The sequence below is a fragment of the Nerophis lumbriciformis genome, linkage group LG18 (genome assembly GCF_033978685.3).
Source record: "Nerophis lumbriciformis linkage group LG18, RoL_Nlum_v2.1, whole genome shotgun sequence".
NCBI classification, from domain to species: domain Eukaryota; kingdom Metazoa; phylum Chordata; class Actinopteri; order Syngnathiformes; family Syngnathidae; genus Nerophis; species Nerophis lumbriciformis.
Genome location: NC_084565.2, coordinates 30019585 through 30044543, shown reverse-complemented (window position 1 = coordinate 30044543; position 24959 = coordinate 30019585). Strand labels below are relative to the sequence as shown.

General features: G+C 37.7%; 2 protein-coding genes across 6 annotated transcripts in view; one reads left to right on the top strand and one right to left on the bottom strand.

Moving 5' to 3' along the window:
• mob3c (MOB kinase activator 3C) overlaps window positions 1-21741 on the bottom strand; it is a 75773-nt gene extending 54032 nt beyond the window's left edge. The window contains exons 1-2 of one of the 2 annotated variants that reach the window (XM_061978005.2): window positions 21370-21741; window positions 10180-10304 (exon numbers count right to left, since the gene is read on the bottom strand). The gene's annotated coding sequence lies outside the window, so the exon portion shown is untranslated. The remainder of the gene's footprint in view (window positions 1-10179; window positions 10305-21369) is intronic. The other variant, XM_061978006.2, reaches the window with a different exon arrangement.
• The window catches only part of LOC133617783 (very long chain fatty acid elongase 1-like), a 47135-nt gene extending 24765 nt beyond the window's left edge, over window positions 1-22370 (top strand). For all 4 annotated transcript variants that reach the window (XM_061977998.1, XM_061978002.1, XM_061978000.1 and 1 more), the window contains 7 exons: window positions 6213-6307; window positions 11933-12123; window positions 12199-12279; window positions 14519-14575; window positions 14688-14793; window positions 21394-21530; window positions 21597-22370. In XM_061977998.1, coding sequence (XP_061833982.1) covers window positions 6229-6307; window positions 11933-12123; window positions 12199-12279; window positions 14519-14575; window positions 14688-14793; window positions 21394-21530; window positions 21597-21902 — 957 coding nt within the window. In that variant the 5' untranslated portion in view covers window positions 6213-6228 and the 3' untranslated portion in view covers window positions 21903-22370. The remainder of the gene's footprint in view (window positions 1-6212; window positions 6308-11932; window positions 12124-12198; window positions 12280-14518; window positions 14576-14687; window positions 14794-21393; window positions 21531-21596) is intronic.
• The last annotated feature ends 2589 nt before the right edge of the window (window positions 22371-24959 follow it).

Here is a 24959-nt window from a genome sequence, read left to right as displayed (position 1 = left end):
CTATTGTAAAAATGCTGTTTTGTGCATCTGTAGCTTTAATGCTAATGAGCTGTGTTTGAGCGCATGTTGCACGAATAAGTGCTATTATGCACTTTTGACAACTGCTGCACTTGTCTACTGTACAGTAGTTACACACTAAAAGCTAGAATGAGCCCCCCCAAATTGATTTGCCTGCAGGATAAATGAACAAGCATTGCTTTTTTCACTACAGCGCTAACATTACAGTCCCATTTTAACAGTACCATCATGCTAGTTAGTTAGTCAAATCGCTGAGGGAAAAAAACTATCTTATCAAACCTACAGAACAGCTTCCAAGTTTGTGACTAACTGGATAGCTTTATTATAAGATGTGTAGCGAACCTGCCTTTGTTATTTACACAGTTGCCCTCTAAAGATGTGGGTGTATACACGGAGCGGGCTCAGTTAGCTAGGGGTGGTCATGTCCATGAAGAAGGAGGTATTATCTACAATGACATCATGAAACCCCAGAACTTCTTATTTAAATTGGGGAAAGAGCCCTCAGCGGCACCTGGTACTTGTTGAAAAGAGTGATACATACTTTCATTTCAGTCTCAAAAAGGCTTCAATAAATTTGTCCCTAGTCACTTTTTTAATGAACGGTATCTTAAAGGGCTCTGATTACTCACAAAATATAGCCAGAAAGTCGCTCAGCAACACTAAAGATACTTGTGGTATGTCTTCTTATCCTCTGGCAGACCAGGTGTGTTATAAAGTGTGAGGGCAAACGCAAAGCGCCGAATCTGTTGGTGGTGAGGCGGATGATCGATTTTTGTTTGGTGCTCATAAAAAGGTCACATTGTTAGAACATCATTAAAAAGTCAATTGTGTAGTTTACACCGATAGCCTATGGAGGAAATCTGTCATGGTAAAATGGTATATTATTGTAAATCAAGCAGGCACACAAGGTGTTTCTAATTCAATTGCAATGCCTCTGCTGAAAACTGGCTCGACTGTAATTGAGGTCCAATTCAAAGAGTTGTCTGCTAATGGCTGGCCATAGTTGTATGGTTTCTTCAAGCTGCAATGGAGGGGAGGTTTTAATTCCAATTGCTTTCAACTCTGCTCTTCATCTGGGTCTCAGGTTACACACACGTGTTGCTTGTCCCCCCCCGTTTCTTCCTGGGGTTGTCATGGTTGTGAGACTTTTATCCCTGATTCTTCAGAGGCCACAAGTCTAATGGATGCGGGTTTGACATGTAGAGCAAATGCTAAAATAAGTTGGCACCACACAATTCAAGCCAAAAGTGTGTTTCCCGATAACCCCGACTAAATGATGATTTGATCATCTGGTCAACTTACATGTTCGGCATTTTTCCTCAGAACAAGACTTGACTTCTACACACAGACATGATGGGGCACTTGTTGAAAATGGCTCCTCGCTGCCTCAAAAACTGCCACGGCGTTATATGCAAGGGTTTTGTCAACAAGAACAACAACGATGTCATTTATCCGATCTTGTCATCATTGCTACACGCCACCATTTGCGATTAAGCTCGCACAAGCTCAACCTTTTAGTGAACTTCCTGACATTGTGTTTCTCAAAGTTCAGTCTGTGTACCACTGGTGGTTCCCAAAGCAATTTCCAAGTGGTCTGTGACTAATTTGTGACTAATTGAGCTCAATCTTTATAAATACTGCACAGGTAAGGTTTTAGCGTCAAAAGCAGGAGCCCTCATCCAGCCCGTCAAATATCAGCCAAATAATGAACCCATTCGTCCCACTAGAGAAGTGCTGAGAGGCTCTTTCGTCATTTGATAACCACGGGAGTCCAAAGTGTAGCCCACGGCCATTTACCGACCAACAAATAAATGCTGAAATGTTATACAGATGTTTAGGTTTTTTTTTTTTTTTTAAATGACTTTCCAATCACCAATTATCCAAATTAGACAGTGACAGCCAACCTTTGGGCCGAGAACAGCACAAACATGTTTTTGATCAGGTTCTGGTTTATTTTATGTTTTGGTCAGTTTCTGAACTATTTGATGGCCAAAGCTGTTGGACTAATAGCGTGATAGTCTATTTTTGGTCTTTTGGAGAGTACTTTCTCAGATTTAATCGATCATGTGACCCTTAAACTAGACTTGGCGAACGCCCAAAAGCAAACCTAACATTTCCTGCGCGAAGGAAAGCCAGTAAGTGCAAAACATTGGGTGTGCAAATGTGATCGTTACGAGGTTGTTTTGTACGCAGAACACCGATCGCTGTCTTATGCGGCGTGCCTTACAATTTGGTGCTTTTGTAACCATGGTCAGGATCTCGACATGGGCCAAAAATGGCATCTGCTTCTTGATTTTTGATGAAGTTCTGACTTTTTTTTGTCTAGGGGTTTACCAAATGAAGAACTTCCTGTAAATTTAGCAACTAAGTTAACATTTCTTTAAATGACAAATTACAAGGTAATAAACAATTGCACAATTCCCAGTAGAAAACTTTGTGGTGGTCTGCGATCACATTTGTCTAGTCTTCTGTGTCTAGATGACTCAAAAAAATGTCAGTTAGCTAGGCTTTTTAAATTTATTTTGAAATTTCATTCAGACCTAAATACATTGCTAGGAAGAAGCGACAATATGCTCGTTTTCTCTCACTTTTTTTTTTTTTTTTTTTTTTTTTTACCCGAGTGAGGAATTTTATCTAAATTGGCAACACAAATCTTGTGCTGAAAGATATAAACATCCCATCAGTCGGCATCCCAGTCGGAGCGAATATTGTACAGTAAGTGATTATTTTATTATGTTCGTAGTTTGTATTTCTTGTTTAGCACTTAGCACTACTGCTACGTGTTTCACTAGAGCCGGATCTACTTAACACTCAACTTCTAAAACAATTTTCCGTACATTCAGGCACAAAAATGTAAAGTTCTGGATCATAATTTCTCCCAAAGTAGTCTTTCTTGAATTTCATGAAGTCTGCCATGATTAGTAGTTGTAGTTATTGTTGAAGGAAATAGCAAACTTTTTGATGCGCTTTGTGAAATCAATATGTCGCCAAAATGTTCCTGTAATGCCTAAAATTACCAAAGTACGGTAAATATTACATGGTATTTTGAATGTTCAAGTTAATACATTACATATTTACTTACAACATGCATATAAAACGTTAATGGAGGTTTTTGGATGTTTTATTAGAGGGCTTTATATGCGGAATTGACCGAATCCCATTCACCGCCGTTGTTAGCCACCTATTGCTAGCCTTGATTTACGCGTTAGAATGCATAAAAAAGACAAATGCTTTTGTGTTCTTGTCTCACATAGGGATTGTGAAGGATAGGGTAAATTCCCTGCAAAAAAGGGCAGTTCCCCTTTAATGTTGCTTGTGTTTTAAAAAGCCATTTTCAATTGGGTTAAGTCAGTTAATTTTGTGTGCATTTGAACATACTGTGTGTGTGTGTGTGTGTTGTATGTAGAGCGACGATATTAATTTTAGGATTGGTTGGGTGTCCTTCAGGAATCTAATAAGCGATACTAAATATTTAATCAAATTGGATAATTGGATATTATGTAAATAAATGGATGGATGGAAAAACAAGATATTGTTGACCTTGTTTTTGGCTGTGTGCTGCACATAAAAGGGTAACATTTGTCAAAACCTGCACCTTGCCTGTGCTGTGATTATTCTGACAACTCTAACATGTTGGAATTGTTATAATAATGAGCAAGATTGGTTGACAAACATGGCCACCATCAAACAAAACAAGAACGTATCGATTAGTCAGTGACTTTTTGTTGTTTTTCACAATCATTGTGAGAGACAAGTAGACATATATATTTTTGTTATGCATTCCAACTCTAAAATAAACATAAATAAATGTCTGCTTATAACGGAGTAAATGGGAGAACCCTTTTACGCCCTTAAAGCCCTCTAAATAACCATCCAAAAACCGCCAACAATACTTAGTTTACATTTGGTGACCTGAATATTAAACAAGTATTAGTGATATTGTTATTATAAGCGCTAATACAGACAAACTATTTTTAGCGGCGCCGTGATCAAAAGGCTAACTATTTTGCGCTGCTATGTTGACATCAGCTGGTAAGCTGCTTTTTCACTTCCGAGCTCGTGGAAAGTTCATTGTAGTTCATAAATGACTTTCACCTTGAGAGTAAAAGGTCAAGGATGTAATCCGACAAGTTTGTCAACTTTGGCATCTGATTTAGACCCGAGAATGGCGAGAAAGACGCTTGGTTCCCCCCATTTTCTCTTTGCGAGGATTATGAATCGTTTCTTCATCTAAACGGGAATATATGAACGTCCCGTCAGTTGGCATCCAAGTGAGAGCAGACATTGTACAGTATGTGATGTTTTATTATGTTTGTTGGCTCTCATGATGTCTGCAGTGAGTAATAATCGGTGATGTTGTCGAAGGAAAAACTGAACGTTGTGATGCGTTTGTGAAAGTAATGTCATCTTATGCTTAAAATTAGCAAAATACATAAATATTAAATGTTATAATAAATGTGCTTGTTACTACATTACACATATACTTAGTGTGTGTTTATAAAACCATAATGGAAATTTTAACGCTTTTTAGAGTGCTTTATTGAGGAATAAAGTGACTCCCAAACGCTTTATTGCAAGCGGACTTTTGCTTGCATTTTTACTAGTTAAAATGCATAAAAAAGAAAAAATGTGTTCTTGTGAATGATAGGCAAAATTGGTGCACTTCCCCCTTAATGATTTGGAAGTATTTGCATATCTATGGATATCTGTATTTACCGTACATGTATGCTAGCATGTCCTAAGGATTTTGACCACAACCCATAGAGGGTGCCTTAAATGTCATTTTACAGTGATGTCACAAGACATACTAACGATATCTGCAAAGTGATGCCCCTTGTGCAGCTTGCTTATTGCTACTACCATATTAACATTGTTTTTATTTTAATTAATTTGACTAATTGTAGCTGAAGTTTTTGACGCAAAAAATTTGATTTCGTCCCTTTCTTGTGGGATATATTGTGGTCTATGTTTCATATTTTTTGCAGTCTTTTTATTGGTACATTGTACTTTGGAACACCTATTTCCTTTTGATGCCTGTAGGCTATTTTTTTCATACTTCATACAGTATCCTATCTGAAAGTCAACACTTAAGCTTCCCCTTGTTTGCTATTCCCAACCGCCATGATATCAGCGTGTAATGATATTGGCTGAAGGAGGGCTGCTCATTGTTGATTGTACATCAAACAATGGCGCTCTCAGGGTCCGGTATCATGTGACGCCACGCCCTGTTTGTCCCCAAGCATTCAGGGTTCATACAACTTTTAAACGAAGCAACATTCCTGTATGCGTGCTCGCCATATTTCCAGCACCGGCGGCCTTCGTTGGTGTACAGTAACCTTTTTTTTAACGTTTCTTTTCCCGCTGTGGCGTTTGCTTTTACGGTGAAGGAAGCAGCGTGCCAGCTGGCTTCAGGGCGAAGAACACCGTCCCACAACCTCGTGGCCCCGCCTACTTTGATGTCAGGCCATGTCGGATGAGCTGGGATTTTCATTGGGAATTTTTTTGTGTGTGTGAGGGAGAGATACTCGCTCCCTGTCTGCTTTTGGTAAATGACATTTTTGTCCGGCTGAATAAGGGATTGTCCCAAAATGCATCCCCTCCCTTTTTTGTATTTAAAGTGTTGGTTTTGTACATTAAAGAACATCACATGTTCACACTTGCACAATTCAACATGTCTGAAAAGGAGAACTATTTACTTATCTCAGCAGTGGTTTAAATGTGAATTGTTCTGTTATTATGCACCAAGTTAAAAATGTGTCACACTAATATTGTTTGTATATATCAGTAAGATGAGTTTCTATATTTAGTACAGGGGTAATACTAATGAATAAGATGCATGTATAATAACTAATAAGTGATGAATTTAAGGTAAATGATATCAAGACACTGTTTTCTTCTACCTCCCTCCATATAGTAATTTTGTTTCAAAGCACTGTTCGGAAATTCTTGTCCCAACCACTTCACTGTTTGCTTTCTTAATGCCTGTGGAAATTCCAGTGTTGAGAAATGATTAACCATTTTTATACATGTAAGGCTATCATGTCACAAGGTTCTGCAGAAGAAATGAGGAACTGGTGCCATCATAGCAAGTTTTTGACACTTATTATTGCTGGAAAAAGGTTGCATATCGGGCGTGGGATCTATTGTTTTTTTATGCTTTTATATAATTTGGCTTGTTTTTGATTATTTTGCAGATAACGGGCTAAGAAGATGGCAACCATGCTACAGGAGATCAAGGAGATTGGCTCGCACGCTATAGATATCTATGACTACCTCGTGGCGGGAATTGGTTAGTCAATGTTTTTTTTTATTGTTTTTAATTAAATAACCAAATGCAGGAAGGTGTTTATTAGTGCAATGTTGCATTGTGATCCAAACAATCAAATCATTGATTTTGACATCCACTTCTTTAAAAGTGACTGACGGATTAATTGTCAATTCACTATGCGCCGCATCAAAAATGGGTTTTCCTCTCTCCGCGGTGTAATCACAATATAGTAACAGTAACAATATAGCAGTGTAAAGAAATAAACAATATATATACTGTATATAATTTTTTTTAATGTAAAAAAGGTGCATAAGTAAATAGTGTGCAATATGTGAGGAAAGACAACTGCCAATGTGCAAAAATGAGGTTGAAAATTGATTTAACATTACTTACAGTGCAAGTTGCCAACAAATGTAACAGTTTGTAGAATAATGAATTCATGTCACTTTTATTGGGGGATTTTTTAAATTAAAAGCAAATTGGCATTAAATCAAATGCTGTTAACCTTTTGAGGCCCCTTGAAAATTAACACTTTATACCATGAGGTCCCCCATTATGAATATTTAAAATATAATTGAGTGATTTGATGAACTCAAATTATTAAATTTTATAATTTACATTACAATTACAATTTACAAAATTGGCATATAAAAACCCTCCGTAGTAAAAAGTTACTGCGTCTTGAAGCGATTGAGGTAAAACGGATTGTACGACTCGACTACATCCAATATGCAATATGCGAGGAAGAAACAATTGTCAATGTGCAAAAATATGAGGTTGAAAATTGACTTACAGTGCAAATTGCCAACAAATGTAACAGTTCATTGTATAATGTATTCATGTCACTTTTTTGGAGTTAAAAAACAAATAATAATCAAATCAAATTGGCATTAAATAATAAAAAATGCTGTTAACCTTTGAGGCCATTTGAAAATTAACACTTTATACCCTTAGGTACCCCTTTATGAATATTTAAAATGATTTGTGATTTGATAAATGTATAAATTACTTAGTTTTATAATTTGCGTTTAATGTTGGGATATAAAAAAAGGCGATTGAGGCAAAATGGAGTGTACGACAAGATGACATCCAGCAGAGGCGTTGTTAAGTCTCAACTAGTAAAGAACACCGTCTGTTTAGGCTAGCACAGCGCTTTTCACATTTCTTATTTTTTAATCTCGAATGATTCACAGGCCTCCAGCTAGGTGGCAGCTCTGCTCAAATAAATCAACAGGCTCAACCAGAAAATATGGCCCCATTTGTTGCAGTTTACCTGACACATGAAACGTGACAAATGTGGGGGGTTCACTATCCACTTTAGCCGCCAAACAGCAGTTGAGTGTTGAGTATCTTAAAATGTGTTCTGTGGCGATTCCAACTGACCACAGCGTCAGTTGCTACAGTGGGACAAAAAAGTATTTAGTCAGCCACCGATTGTGCAAGTTATTTGTGTTTAAGTCACTTAAAATGATGACAGAGGTCTGTAATTTCCATCATAGGTACACTTCAACTGTGAGAGACAGAATGTGAAAAAAAATCCAGTAATTCACATTGTAGGAATTTTAAAGAATTTATTTGTAAATTATGGTGGAAAATAAGTATTTGGTCACTTCAAACAAGGAAGATCTCTGGCTCTCACAGACCTGTAACTTCTTCTTTAAGAAGCTCTTCTGTCCTCCACTGGTTACCTGGATTAATGGCACCTGTTTGAACTGGTTATCTGTATAAAAGACACCTGTCCACAGCCTCAAACAGTCAGACTCCAAACTCCACTATGGCCAAGACCAAAGAGCTGTCGAAGAACACCAGAAAAAGAATTGTAGACCTGCACCAGACTGTGAAGAGTAAATCTACAATAGGCAAGCAGCTTGGTGTGAAAAAATCAACTGTGGGAGCAATTATCAGAAAATGGAAGACATACAAGACCACTGATAATCTCCCTCGATCTGGGGCTCCACGCAAGATCTCATCCCGTGGGGTCAAAATGATCATGAGAACGGTGAGCAAAAATCCCAGAACCACACGGGGGGACCTGGTGAATGACCTGCAGAGAGCTGGGACCAAAGTAACAAAGGTTACCATCAGTAACACACTACGCCGACAGGGAATCAAATCCTGCAGTGCCAGACGTGTCCCCCTGCTTAAGCCAGTGCATGTCCAGGCCCGTCTGAAGTTTGCCAGAAGGCACATGGACGATACAGCAGAGGATTGGGAGAATGTCATGTGGCAGATGAAACCAAAATAGAACTTTTTGGTATAAACTCAACTCGTCGTGTTTGGAGGAAGAAGAATACTGAGTTGCATCCCAAGAGCACCATACCTACTGTGAAGCATGGGGGTGGAAACATCATGCTTTGGGGCTGTTTTTCTTCTAAGGGGACAGGCCGACTGATCCGTGTTAACGAAAGAATGAATGGGGCCATGTATCGTGAGATTTTGAGCCAAAACCTCCTTCCATCAGTGAGAGCTTTGAAGATGAAACGTGGCTGGGTCTTCCAGCATGACAATGATCCCAAACACACCGCCCGGGCAACGAAGGAGTGGCTCCGTAAGAAGCATTTGAAAGTCCTGGAGTAGTCTAGCCAGTCTCCAGACCTCAACCCCATAGAAAATCTGTGGTGGTAGTTGAAAGTCTGTGTTGCTTGGCGACAGCCCCAAAACATCACTGCTCTCGAGAAGATCTGCATGGAGGAATGGGCCAAAATACCAGCTACTGTGTGTGCAAACCTGGTAAAGACCTATAGTAATCGTTTGACCTCTGTTATTGCCAACAAAGGTTATATTACAAAGTATTGAGTTGAATTTTTGTTATTGACCAAATACTTATTTTCCACCATAATTTACAAATAAATTCTTTAAAAATCCTACAATGTGAATTCCTGGATTTTTTTTCACATTCTGTCTCTCACAGTTGAAGTGTACCTATGAGGAAAATTACAGACCTCTGTCATCATTTTAAGTGGGAGAACTTGCACAATTGGTGCCTGACTAAATAGTTTTTTGCCCCACTGTATGTAGAGTGCTGCTTTCCATAATTTTCAGCAGACTGCATTGCAAAATTATTAACCACCCACCTTCCTTTTGCGCCAGATCCTCCCAGGGATGGGGCCAAATTAATCCATTCCCTACTGTACATACATAACTCGTCAGTTTACCAGTAATGAGGATACAAATAAATATTGTCAGGTTCTCCTTAGGATTTCGATTCAGGGGGTGTGTGAACATTTTTTGTGTCTTTGAGGGGGCGTGACACAAAACAATTAAGAACCATTGAACTACGCGTATGACATGTAGTACACAGACTTTGATGCTGTACTTGAATTATTTAAGGTATATTACATTCTAGTATTTGTATTTACATATAAATTCCCCAAAGTTTTATAATCATCTGACCAGCACTTCTATGGTAAGGCGACAATACACAAGTCTTCAGCTATGAGACTTGTGGGTGCTGGTGCCAGCGACTCAAGAATGATTTGTAGCCATAAATAAAAAGATAAATATCGGGAAGAGCTGGACGAAGTGGCTGGGGAGAGGGAAGTCTGGGCTTCCCTGCTTAGGCTGCTGCCCCCGCGACCCGACCTCGGATAAGCGGAAAAAGATGGATGGATGGATGGAGGTTCTAAATTATATTTCAATTTAGGGAGGGGGTAGGGGGGCGTGAAAAAGACTAATTGAGAAGCACTGGGCTGTTGTTCTGTGCAGCGTAATTCTGCACAGAACAACACTTGCATTGAAACAGAAACTCAGAACATTCCTAGCGAGTCTCTCAGATATTATATCGAATCCCTTCACTGGCTTCCTGTTCCACTCAGGATTGAATACAAAGTCTCCCTGCTAACCCACCAGTGCCTCCATGGAAATGCCCCCCTCTACCTCAAAGAACTACTCACCCCCAAATCCTCCACACGACACCTCCGCTCCGGACAGGCGAACCTCCTCCAACCTCCGAGGACAAATGGGAGACCGGGCTTTCTGCTCCGCCGCTCCCTGTCTGTGGAACGCTCTCTCTGACCACCTGAGGGCACCACAGACTGTGAATGCTTTTTAAAAAGGCTTAAAAACCCTTCTTTTTTAAAAAGCCTTTTTTTTAGATATTTGCATACTAGTTCTAGCTATTTGGCTGTTGTAGTTTTTATTTTTATTATCTTTAAAAAAAAAATGTAAAGTGCTTTTTACAAATAAAATATATTATTATTATTATATTGTTTGTGAGGAAGTATAGAGAAATGGAGGGTCCCGATACAACTTTTTCACTTGCGATATGATATGATATTGGAGCCTTGAGTAATAGTCAAAACCGATATTGATACGATACAGTATCAGTACAAAATATGTCTTATTATAATTTTCTAAAATATTAGAGTTTAATATTAGAAAATGGTTGATCAAGTGAAATGACTCAAACAGAACAATGGTAGGAAGCAAAAACACTTGCCTATTTATTATTAACCGTCTGGGATGGACTAACGCTGACTTTAAGTTGAAGTGGAGTGGTAATTGTTAGTGATGTGCGGGATCGATACTGCCGATACCAGAGATTTATATCCTAATATCAATTCTCAAATCAACATTTTGATACTTTAGTTATTTGAGATCATGTATATGATTAATGGGGCGGTATAGCTCGGTTGGTAGAGTGGCCGTGCCAGCAATTTGAGGGTTCCAGGTTCGATCCCCGCTTCCGCCATCCTAGTCACTGCCGTTGTCTCCTTGGGCAAGACACTTTACCCACCTGCTCCCAGTGCCACCCACACTATTTTAAATGTAACTTAGATATCGGGTTTCACTATGTAAAAGCGCTTTGAGTCACTAGAGAAAAGCGCTATATAAATATAATTCACTTAACAAGAACACAGTGTAAAGTAACTTAATCATTGAGAGCTTGTCTTAATGAAACATGATTCTTTTTCTTACGCCTAGGTAAGTACGTAATGCGCAAACACAGCAGTACACTGTGCTGTGCGCAGTCATTCAGTCTGTCATTTGTTTAAGATAATTGTTGGCAATTACAATAAGTCACTCAGCATTATAAAATAGCAACAAGATTATGCACCCTAGTATTGTAAGCTAATTGGAGACACTTCTTACAGAGTTGAATATAAATAAGATAACGCATTAAGTGCATTTGTTTTTCTTGAAATACACTCATTTTTAAAAATTTGACCAGACACGTTAGGTATATATGCACAAAGTACCTGATCGGTATCGCCGATACCAGCCTGAATTTTACGCAGAATGGATCGGTAAGAAAATCTGTGGTATTGCACATTACTAGTAATTGTAACCACAATAATAGACAGTTAAATGATGATGCGGACACGTTTTACTGGATGCCTTCTAATAAGGTTCTGCCTTGGAGACTTGGTGTCTGTAAAAAATATGCAGCTATAATTATTTGATAGGTGTTTATATTGACAAATGTTTTAGACTGCAATATCTTTCAATTAAGGACACTTAGCTAGCTTGTGTGCTAAGCTGTTTGTAGCTGTGAGGTCCTAGTAACCTATAGCCTACCGTGTTTACCTTTTTTGTAAATTACTTTATTAAAATACAACCAAAGACTAACTTTGTGTGCTTTATTGGATGTTAACTTGTTCTGCTGATATCAATGCCCATCCCTAAACTGGTCTACTCCTCCTGCAGATCATCGACTGAAGGTTTATCCGCTGATGCAGAGCCCCATTCCCATGACTGTAATTTTGCTGTGCTACCTGTTCTTTGTACTGTACCTGGGCCCTCGCATCATGGCCCATCGCAAGCCTTTCCATCTCAAGGAAGCCATGATAGTCTATAACTTTTTGCTAGTGGCACTGTCCATATACATTGTCTATGAGGTGAGTCTGCTTCCGGCTGTAATTTAGTCTTCCATAAAAACCTGCCTAACCTGTTAATTGATTTTCATTATTTAGTTCTTGATGTCCGGCTGGGCCACGACGTATACTTGGCGATGTGACGCAATCGACGTGTCGGACAGCCCTCAAGCAATAAGAGTAAGTTGCTGCTTTATTGCCAATGCTAGTGACTTTGAGTGGGAATGACATTTTTATATTTTTTTTACAACACCACAAACATCAATCACACCATAATATTTTGGGCAAACCATACATTCGGATTTATACATAACTGAACAAGGTAAAACAACACAAACACTAGTGAAATTTAGTATCACAAATGTAAAGGTTTTTTTTTTTCCTTACGGACATACACCATAAGCATGTGTAACACACAGAATACAAACCATGGATTTGGTTTAAACCAGCTTTTTAAAAACGCATACAAAAACCTTATTATGGTTTGACTTTTTAAAGATCGGATTAACATATTTGGATGGAAAAACATGTTTAAAGAAAACCTGTTTGTTTTTTTTACAAAAGAGTGCCAACATATTCAATATAAATTGGCTAGATCATTAATTTAGAAAATCCCTCAGCCTGTCATTATTCAATTATTCACTTAAATATGATTATATATCTGCCAAACACGCAGATAATTATCATTAGAGAATAGGAATGATAATACATCATTGTTATAATTATATTATTATTAATGCATCCTGGGAGTTAAGTCTCCCCGTCTTTTAAAAACTAGTGACGCCTCTGTTTCAATATTTAATCAAGGGTCTTTGGACGCATCACAGTTATGCGCAATGAGATAAAACGTGAAGCTTGCACATAACTTTCTCCTAAACTGCCTCCAATAGATTTATTAATATTTTTACCTTTTCGTCTCATCCCCTCACCCTTGTTCCAAAATGTTGGTGCTGTGTGGGAACTCTTAAAGATGAGCTTTGATATCGTTACGACGTCTGTGTTGAGTGAAGTGTGAGAAGCTAGGTATGCTGTTATCCAGGTGGAACAAACCATTTCATATTTTTGATAGACATTCTATTAGATTCAATCTAACTTATTGTTTAACTTTCACGGCCACATTGATATTTTTGTCAAAATAAAAACAACTTCAAACTTTACAAGAAAATACAACGTCAAGAGACTATAGCCTCTTTTCCACTGCACTACGACTCTATGTAAAAGACACTGACTGCCGTAAATGCTCAAATTCAAAGCCTCTGTTCAATTCACCACAGTCTCCTATAGTCGTCGAGAGCATGGTCTACAGCTATGGCTGTAGGCAACCTTCGGAAGTGTTTTTTTAAAATTTACTCCACAAGATGGCAGTAGCTGCATTTCGAAGTACGATGAGTTGGTGTCCAGCAGCTTTATCCACCTCTGCATGCGCTGAAGAAGCGTGTTACATTTGTCTCACTGTTGTTTACAATGGACTCATCAGTCCTTTTAATTGCTGACTGGGCAGTTTGTTCCGTAGCACTATTCCAACATTGGTTCTGTTGCTGCTGTGGCGATATATTTGTTAATGAATTGACCATTTAGTCAATTTTGCTCTCTACTCTCTCATGCACTCCAAATCATTATTAAAGTTTGGGAAATGTCAGCCATTCTTTAATTATTGCCTGCTTCCAGTTATTATTCTGTCGTCTTTGCAGCATAGGGAAATAAAAGCTTTATTAAGAGCATGTACAGTATTCCTGATTAATGTTTAATAGTAGGGATGTCCGATAATGGCTTTTTTGCCAATATTCAATATTCCGATATTGTCCAACTCTTAATTACCGATACCGATATATACAGTCGTGGAATTAACACATTATTATGCCTAATTTGGACAACCAGGTATGGTGAAGATAAGGTCCTCTTTTTTTTTTTTAATTAATACAATAAAATAAGATAAATAAATTAAAAACATTTTCTTGAATAAAAAAGAAAGTAAAACAATATAAAAACAGTTACATAGAAACTAGTAATTAATGAAAATGAGTAAAATTAACTGTTAAAGGTTAGTACTGTTAGTGGACCAGCAGCACGCACAATCATGTGTGCTTACAGACTGTATCCCTTGCAGACTGTATTGATATATATTGATACATAATGTAGGAACCAGAATATTAATAACAGAAAGAAACAACCCTTTTGTGTGAATGAGTGTAAATGGGGGAGGGATGTTTTTTGGGTTGGTGCATTAATTGTATCCTGTGTTTTTGATGATTTAAAAAAAAAAAACAAAAAAAAAAAAAAACGATACCGATAATAAAAAAAAAAACGATACCGATAATTTCCGATATTACATTTTAAAGCATTTATCGGCCGATAATATCGGCAGGCCGATATTATCGGATATCTCTATTTAATAGTTTTCTCTCTCTGTGTCCTTCAGATGGTCCAAGTGGCTTGGCTGTTCTGGTTCTCCAAGATCATTGAGCTCATGGACACTGTAAGTCGTTAAATCGGAGAATGCCTGGTAGGATACGGTACATCGTGGTCGTCTACAACCATGTAGTCATTTCTAGATTTTACAAATATTTGTATATTTTTTTTCATGCTAGATTTTCTTCGTATTGAGGAAAAAGAGCGGCCAGATCACCTTCTTGCACATCTTCCACCACTCCTTCATGCCTTGGACCTGGTGGTGGGGAGTCGGCTACGCTCCTGGTGAGTGACATTGTCCCGCATCTGGCCGAGTGATATCTCTTTGAGGACCCCATTCTCCCGTTTTGAGCTTAAGTATTTTTTTACGCACGTTTCTCTTATTCGAATTCTCCCATTCAGATTCTGGACACGCCCAGGAGAGACACGCTTATGGCGCCAGAACAGTTCCAAAATCTTTGCGCGTAAAAACACACTCTGTGTCTACCTGCAGACTCATTTTTACGCTCGCACGCTTCATCTCTGCCCAGGCGCGCTGTCTTTTTGCTCGCACGCGTAATGTTTACACTTTTGCTGTGTTTTATACTATACACTAGTGTTGTCCCGATACCAATATTTTGGTACTAGTACTAGTACCTTTTTTTTTAGGGCTGGGCGATAAAAACGAGATATATATATTTTTCTTCGATAGAAATAAATAGGTGTGCTTACTAAAAATCAATTCACATCCAAATCGCAATTTTTATTTATCCCGATTCTAAATCGATTTATAATTTTTCAGAATCGTAAACAACTTTTTTCCGAAGAATGAATTTTTGCATCAAAATTTGTTGATGTTGTTATAATAATAATTATTATTATTATCAATATTATTATTGATACTGTTGATTGTATTGTTTTTTGTTTTTTTTTTGTCTTCTCAATTGCTTTGTAAATTTATATTTTAAGTATAGTAAAGCTGGAGTTGCTCTATTTCATTTTATTTTAATAGATTTAACATTTTATAAAAAATTTTAAATACATTTTTTAAAATGCACTTTCAAACACATTTTTAGGCCAACAAGTCATACGTCAGCAGCCAAGAGGAGCTTTTGTAACCGGTTTTGAAAAGGTTTTGTTATAATTTACAGTATATACCAAATAATATATTACGAGAATCGTGTCGAATCGATTCTAAATCGAACTGTGAGGTGCCCAAAGATTCCCACCTCTAGTAATAAGACACAATTTCGATTTAATTTGTCCATGTCTATCGGTGTGCATTTAACTTACACAAAAATAATAGCTTTAATAATAATAACATACATATTGACATTAATAGCTATGAGCAAAATAGCATTTGTAAAATAATATTGACAGTGTGTGCAAATATTATAGAGTAATGGAGCCTGTTATCTGCATCAAAAATAACCTGCTGATGTCTTGACATTTAAAAAAAAAATTATTATCAATGTAACAATAAAAATATCAATATCTATATATTTCTCCATATTGCCCAGCTCTATTTCATATTATAACCATTAGAGGTAGAAATCTTTGGGCACCTCACGATTTGATTCTTGGTGAGACTATTTAATTCAGAATTGATTCTCAAATATATTATTTGGTATATAAATGATCATAAAACATGTTACAGGTTACAAAAGCTCCTCTTGGCTGCCGACGTACGCTTTATACATGCAGTGCTGGCCTTAAAAATGCATTTCTAAAGTGTTATTTACAAAAATCGCAGAATTTTAATCTACCGAATTTTTCGGAGTATAAGTCGCACGGGCCGAAAATGCATAATAAAGAAGGAAAAAAACATATATAAGTCGCACTGGAGTATAAGTCGCATTTTTTGGGGAAATTTATTTGATAAAACCCAACACCAAGAATAGACATTTGAAAGGCAATTTAAAATAAAGAATAGTGAACAACAGGCTGAATAAGTGTACGTTATATGACTCATAAATAACCAACTGAGAACATGCCTGGTATGTTAACGTAACATATTATGGTAAGAGTCATTCAAATAACTATAACATATAGAACATGCTATACGTTTACCAAACAATCTGTTACTCCTAATCGCTAAATCCCATGAAATCTTATACGTCTAGTCTCTTACGTGAATGAGCTAAATAATATTATTTGATATTTTACGGTAATGTGTTAATAATTTCACACATAAGTTGCTCCTGAGCACAAGTCGCACCCCCGGTCAAACTATGAAAAAAACTACGACTTATAGTCCGAAAAATATGGTAATAAAAGAAAAGCGAGTGACCCCCAATCCCAGTTTTACAATAGAAATTTACAAAGCAATTGAGTCCACACACATTTACAATACCTATTAAACACAATACTAAAAAATGAAAACAAAAAAATATAAAAGCAACAGTACCAATAATAACAATATGAATATCAGTAGTAGTTTTTTAATCCAAAAATTGATTTTTTGGATTAAAAGAAGGGGGGGAATTATTATTTATTAATGTATTAGATTCTCGTAAATTATGAATCAATTAAGAATCAGAATAAATAAAAATCACAAATTTGATATCGATATATTTTTTTTGAGCACCCCTAATAAATAGCCACCCAAATTATTTGTGATGGCAAGAGTTCTGTTTTGTGTAGCCGTGACGCGTCACAGGGGATTGCGTTGACAGCTGTGTGTGTGCGTGCCAATGTGCGCAAGGCGGAGAGTGACCGCTGACCGTTTTAACTGTCAAAACAATCGTATCAACTGATTAGAATTAATTACATTTTATTAGACTTAGACAAACTTTAATGATCCACAAGGGTAATTGTGGCATTATTAAGTTAAAGTACCAATGATTGTTATGATTAACATAGCATTATGTTATTATGCTTGCGTCTGCCTCACAATACGAAGGTCCTGGGTTCGATCCTGCGCTCGGGATCTTTCTGTGTGGAGTTTGCATGTTCTCCCCGTGACTGCGTGGGTTCTCTCCGGGTATTCCGGCTTCCTCCCACCTCCAAAGACATACACCTGGGGATAGGTTGATTGGCAACACTAAATTGGCCCTAGTGTGTGAATGTGAGTGTGAATGTTGTCTGTCTATCTGTGTTGGCCCTGTGATGAGATAGCGACTTCCGCCCGATTGTAGCTGAGATAGGCTCCAGCACCCTCCACGACCCCGAAAGGGATAAGCGGTAGAAAATGGATGGATGCTTGCTACATTCATGCTGATCGTGTGTTTAATAAAGTTAATAAAGCGATTGTTGATCACCTCCTTTTTATAACGTCTGATAGACGCAGTTTCTATTAATGAGTAGCATAGTTTAATCATGGCCTGACGGTCCAGCCGAGATCGAGAGATACTTCATTTTGACCTGCTCAGTGGCCTTGTGGTTAGTGTCCGCCCTGAGATTGGAAAATCGTGAGTTCAAACCCCGGCCGAGTCATACCAAAGACTATAAAAATGGGATCTATTGCCTTTGGAATTGGGGGTTAAATCACCAAATGGTTCCCGAGCGCGGCCACCGCTGCTCACTGCTCCTCTCACCTCTCAGGGGGTGAACAATGGGATGGGTCAAATGCAGAGGATAATTTCACCACACCTAGTGTGTGTGTGACTATCGTTTGGACTTTAAATTTAATTTGTAATTGTGAGCAAATACTATAAAATTAAGCTAGCCGAAGATGAAATAAACAATAACCTAACATACACACAAACAGCTTGGAAAAGATCAACTTCATAGAGACTAAAAGAACAATTGTTCATGTGCAAACTTTCAATGCATTTCATCTGTACAGTAATTGTTCGCATGCATATTTTAGAAATGTGTGGGGGGGCGCGAGGGATATGGGGGGGGGGGTGCAGTGGGAGTCAAGGGCGTTATGGAGCCCACAGCCTTGGGGAGAAGCTGTTCTTTCTTTAGTCTGTTTGTCCGTGTTTTAACGGACGGTATCTCTTCCCTGAGGGCAGAGGTGTGAACATGTTGTGGCCTGAGTGTGCTGTGTTGTCTCTAATTATGCTGCTCTTGGCGTTCAGGGTTCTGCACCGAACGATGTCCAAACGCAGCCGATTTGTGCGGTCACCTTGCGTTTAATGCCGCGGTCGCGCCCTTTTTTTCTCTTCCACTTCGGCAAAGACACAGCAGCTAAACAACGTGCATTTTGATAATTAATTTAGAGTGAAATTATGGTCCATTTTTCCTCATGTCAATGGCTGCTTGCAGGTGTCTGCAGTTGAAGTGATCAGAATAGATACATACACTCATGCATATAATCACGTTTCATCAAACATATATTAACGTTGTTGCCCTAGGGGAAATTGGGCAAGACATGGCACACTGACAAAGCTTAACCTATTATTACTGTAACAATCTACAAGGTTAATACAGTCGGCTTCTGGGGGAAATGTATTTGATAAAACCCAACACCAAGAATAGACATTTGAAAGGCAATTTAAAATAAATAAATAGTGAACAACAGGCTGAATAAGTGTACGTTATATGACACATAAATAACCAACTGAAAATGTGCCTGGTATGTTAACGTAACATATTATTGTAAGAGTCATTCAAATAACTATAACATATAGAACATGCTATACGTTTACCAAACAATCTGTCACTCCTAATCGCTAAATCCGATGAAATTTTATACGTCTAGTCTCTTACGTGAATGAGCGAAATTATATTATTTGATATTTTACGGTAATGTGTTAATAATGTCACACATAAGTCGCTCCTGAGTATAAGTCGCACCCCCGGCCAAACTATGGAAAAAAAACCTGCCACTTATAGTCCGAAAAATACAGTATTTGCATTATGGCTGTCAGCAAAAAAAAAAAATCCATAAATTAGTCACACCGTTTTAAAAGACGCAGGGAAAAAAAGTAGCGGTTTGTAGTCCAGAATTACGGTACTTGATAAAATAAATTTCTGCCGTGTTTTTAATGAATACTTGGTATTTAATGTTGAGGCAAGTGTTTTCTGAGGTGTTTTTTGGTGAAAAATGATGGCCGTTTATTAGGGCTGCGAATCTTTGGGTGTCGATATTGAATGGAATCGTGGGTGTCCCACGATTCCATTCAATATCGATTCTTGGGGTCACGATTCGATTAAAAATCGATTTTTTTCGATTCAACACAATTCTCGATTCAAAAACGATTTTTTTCCCGATTCAAAACGTTTCTCTATTCATTCAATACATAGGATTTCAGCAGGATCTACCCCAGTCTGCTGACATGCAAGCAGAGTAGTAGATTTTTGTAAAAAGCTTTTATAATTGTAAAGGACAATGTTTTATCAACTGATTGCAATAATGTAAATTTGTTTTAACTATTAAATGAACCAAAAATATGACTTACCGTATTTTCCGCACCATAAGCCGCCCTGGGTTATAAGCCGCGCCTTCAATGAACGGCATATTTCAAAACTTTGTCCACCTATAAGCCGCCCCGTGTTATAAGCCGCATCTAACTGCGCTAAAGGAATGTCAAAAAAACAGTCAGATAGGTCAGTCAAACTTTAATAATATATTAAAAACCAGCGTGATGTGGGGGCGCATGGAGTCGTATATCAACATGGACGGAGCTGCGTGAAAAAAGCCACCCGGCCTCTTCGCGTAAACTTACCTTAACCACTCGCTCATCTTTTCTTCATCCATCCATCCCTTCGAGTTAGCTTTTATGATGACGCCGGCTGGAAAGGTCTCTTTTGGCAAGGTCTTCCTTTTGAATATCACCATGGGTGGAAGTTTCTGGCCATTAGCATGGCAAGCTAGAACCACAGTGAAGGATGACTTCTCATTCCCTGTGGTGCGAATATTCACCGTACGTGCTCCCGTTGTATCCACAGTGCGGTTCACAGGAATATCAAAAGTCAGTGGAACCTCGTCCATGTTGATAATGTTCTCTGGCCGGATCTTTTTTTCAGCTATCTTGTTTTTACAATATGCACGGAAAGTAGCCAGCTTTTCTTGAAAGTCTTTAGGCAGTTGCTGTGAAATAGTAGTCCGTGTGCGGATGGAGAGATTGCGTCTTTTCATGAACCGGAAACCTGTCGCTTAGTAGGAGCCATTTTGTGGTCTTTACAGATGTAAACACACAAAGGAAATGAAACGTAATATCCACGCGCTTCTTCTTCTTCTTCTTCTTCTACGCGGGCGGGTGGTTGCTTACAGTAGAAGAAGAAGCGCTTCCTGTTCTATGGGGGCGGGTGCTTACCTTGGCGGTTGCTTGCGTAGAAGAGAAGCACTTCCTCTTCTACGGGGAAAAAAGATGGCGGCTGTTTACCGTAGTTGCGAGACCGAAACTTTATGAAAATTAATCTTAATATTAATCCATATATAAAGCGCACCGGGTTATAAGCCGCACTGTCAGCTTTTGAGTAAATTTGTGGTTTTTAGGTGCGGCTAATAGTGCGGAAAATACGGTATTTTATCTTTGTGAAAATATTGGACAGTGTGTTGTCAAGCTTATGAGATGCGATGCAAGTGTAAGCCAATGTGACACTATTGTTCTTTTTTTTTTTTTTTTTATAAATCTCTAATGATAATGTCAATGAGGGATTTTTAATCACTGCTATGTTGAAATTGTAACTAATACTGATACTGTTGTTGATAATATTAATTTTTGTTTCACTACTTTTGGCTGAGTGTTGCTGGGTCGGGTTTGGTTTTGGAATTGGATTGCATTGTTATGGTATTGCTGTGTATTGTTTTGTTGGATTGATTAATTTAAAAAAATATATAATAAAATTAAAAAATTAAAAAATGACCAAAAAAATGAGAATCGATTCTGATTCGCACAACGTGAGAATCGCGATTCGAATTCGATTTTTTCCCACACCCCTAGCATTTATTGAATGATTTTAAAGTGTAAATCCATAAAGTAGACTCACATGGTTGTCCATCTTTGCTTCCAGGTGGAATGGGTTCCTTCCACGCCATGGTCAACTCATCCGTCCACATCGTCATGTACTTTTACTACGGCCTCGCCGCCGCCGGGCCTCGCTTCCAGAAGTTCCTGTGGTGGAAGAAATACATGACCGCCATTCAACTCGTACGTCTGCGGCCACTTGCGGTCCTCTACTTGCTCACAAATGTTTGACGAGTCTCTCGCCAACAGATCCAGTTCGTCCTGGTGTCCCTCCACGCCACCCAGTATTACTTCATGGACCGCTGCGACTACCAGTTCCCGCTCTTCATCCACTTGGTGTGGATTTACGGCACCTTCTTCTTCATGCTCTTCTCCAACTTCTGGGTGCAGGCGTACGTGAAGGGCAAGCGGCTGCCCAAGCAGGGCGTCCAGCCGTGTCCGAACGGCGCGGCCGCCGTCTACACCAACGGCAAGCACCGTGAGAACGGCACCTGCAACGGCACGGCCCACCACGAAAACGGCAGCGCGCTAATGGGCAAGATGAAGAAGGCCTAGGACGCCGGTGAAGAAACACCCAAAAAGTATGACCTGGTCAACATTCCCAAACTACCAAAGAGCATTTTGGCGGTTTCTTATTTTTTTTGCTTATAGTTTAGAATGGCAAAATGTGGAGAGAGAGAACATGATTGATGACTTCCACGGTGCGATGGGGGTTCCACCTTGTGGTTGGTTAGGGTGTCTCTCCAGAGTTCTGGAGAAGCATCTATTAAACACGATGTATGAAGGGAAGATGTTTAATGGTTAATCTTCACTGATGTTGCAAACATCGAGTATCACACTGGCACACACGCTTACTCACTACTTATGACCCCCCTCCCCCACCCATGACATAATGTACAGAATACTTGTTTTGTAAATAGTTTTACAACAAAACTAATTGTATTGGTATGCTTTATCATTTCTAAATTGTCACGTTGTCTATTTAAAAGAAAATAAAATGCCAATAAAAGCTCTTTTAAATTATTTTCTACACATTGCGTGCGTGCGTGTGCGTGTATTTCTACCCTTTTTATGTCAACAACAAAAAGTACTTTCCATATGAAGACCGGTGAACAACCAAGGACCAAAATCATGGTCCCAATACGGAAAACCATTGCATTTAATAGAGAGCCAAATACAAGAGTCCGTGAACACTGCTCCAAAGTCAGGATTTTTTGTTGATTTAATGTGCATACAACATATGAAATAAGTGTGTGTAAAAATTTGAAGTGCTCCCCCTCTGGCCAACATATGTAATAAGTGTGTGTAAGCAATTGAAATGCACCCCCTTTGGCCAAAATGTATTTAAAAAATTAAATTTGTATATAGGGTCATACTGTAATAACGAAGTAAATAATGAAGATTAAAAACCAATTAAACAAAATTAAAAAAAAATAGACTAAAAGCTTACCTTTTTTATATTTGCATAGTATGTGTGTGTATATATATATATATATATATATATATATATATATATATATATATATATATATATACACACAATATATATAATATATATTATAATATTGCTAATTGTGACTTGTTGACTAAATTTACGACTTTTCATAAAATTGCCAAAATGTTAAGCTTTTCTTGTAAAATTGCGACTTATTGAGGAAAATTCCTACCTTTATCATAATATTGCACAAATGTTCAGTTTTTCATGTAAAATTTTGACTTGCGTTGAGTAAAATTACGACTTTTATTATAACACTGCCAAAATTCTAAGTTTTTCTTGTGAAATTCCAACTCATTTTTCACAACAATCTTTTTTTATATTTGCATAGTATGTATATATTAATGTTGTAAATACAAATCTTTATATATCTAGAAAGGGTGGTTCTAAAGAGGTGTGTGTGTGTGTGTGTGTGTGTGTGTGTGTGTGTGTGTGTGTGTGTGAGAGAGAGAACATCAACATAGGATTGTAACCGTGCCATCGCCAATGTGCTGCCTCGCCACCAAGAAGAGAAGCAGTCGCTTGTCTGGGGATATGTGAGGAATGTGGAGTGGGAGTTATACAACACACATTCTGCTTTGTTTGAAGGGACAGAAAGACCGGAAGGTGCAGCAGAAGCATATTTGAGTTTTCTAACTACTGACCAAATATTAAATGTTTTATATTATCTTATGCCATTGAACGCGTTACGATAATTTTTTGTATATTTAAAAAAGTCTACACATTTTGGAAATTTAAATTTCATTTAAAATGGTTTGGAGATGTGTCCTTTTCATCACAGGAGGGAAAAAAATAATTAGATGGCAACCACAAAGCATCAGCTCCTTTTTTATATGACCTTCAATGAATTATTGTTCCATTTGTGATAGACCCCAGCTTGCCCATAACCCTAAAATGAGTTTAAGCAATATAGAAAAAAGATATTTGCCCTCAAAAATCTGAAATTTATTTTGGATACATGCTTTTTATTACACGGCAAATACAAATAATGAGGATTGATAAACTAGTTATGAAATGTAGGAGACAGTTTATTGAAGAGCATGTATCTGATTTTTTAAATTTTTGATATGAAAACAATCTCCAGACTTTGTAAGCATGTATCTCCAAATGTTTGAATATGAAAAAAATATTTCAGAAATATTTTTCAATGTATATGCAGATATTTTTTCACATACAAATTTACTATTACCGGTATGTATTGCTTTTGATTTGTAAAAAAAAAAAAAGGACATACATGCTTTTTTATTTATTTACGGTATAGCTCGGTTGGTAGAGCGGCCGTGCCAGCAACTTGAGGGTTGCAGGTTCGATCCCCGCTTCCGCCATTCTAGTCACTGCCGTTGTGTCCTTGGGCAAGACACTTTACCCACCTGCTCCCAGTGCCACCCACACTGGTTTAAATGTAACTTAGATATTGGGTTTCACTATGTAAAGCGCTTTGAGTCACTTGAGAAAAAGCGCTATATAAATGTAATTCACTTCACTTCACTATTTGACCGCAAAGATGGGCAGCGGAAGGTCAAGATATTGAATGCTCAAATTGTTCTATATTATATAGTGATCAAACATGGCATATTGAAAAGCATGCACAGGATATTGCCATTTTTTTAACCATAAAAAAAAGATACTCTTTCCAAAAGTTTGTACATTTTCTATGTGCAAAAAGTTCTAGTTTACCCGTGACCCTAATGAGGATAAGCGGTATAGAAAATAGATTTTTATATTCGGTATAGAAAATAGATTTTTATTTTTGCCGCGAGAAAACAAATTGTGAATATTATTCTTACTCTATAAGGATTTTGTATTATACATAATTTTTATCACACAATGAGACAAATAAAGATTGACTACGGATCAAACATGGCAGGCATGTATGGTTTTTTTTAATTAGTTTTTTAATGAACAAATCTCCAAATTGTGTAAACATGTATTTCCAATTATTTCTATTTTGGTAAACTATTGATCAAACATGGCAGGTAATTAAAGCATATGCCTCCATTTTTTTATACATGAAAATTATCTTCTTTTTTTTTACTATTACAGAGGAACACTAGATGTATTTTATAAGAAAGTATGAATGATTTTACTGTAATAAAAGTATGTAATGTGTGAGCGCG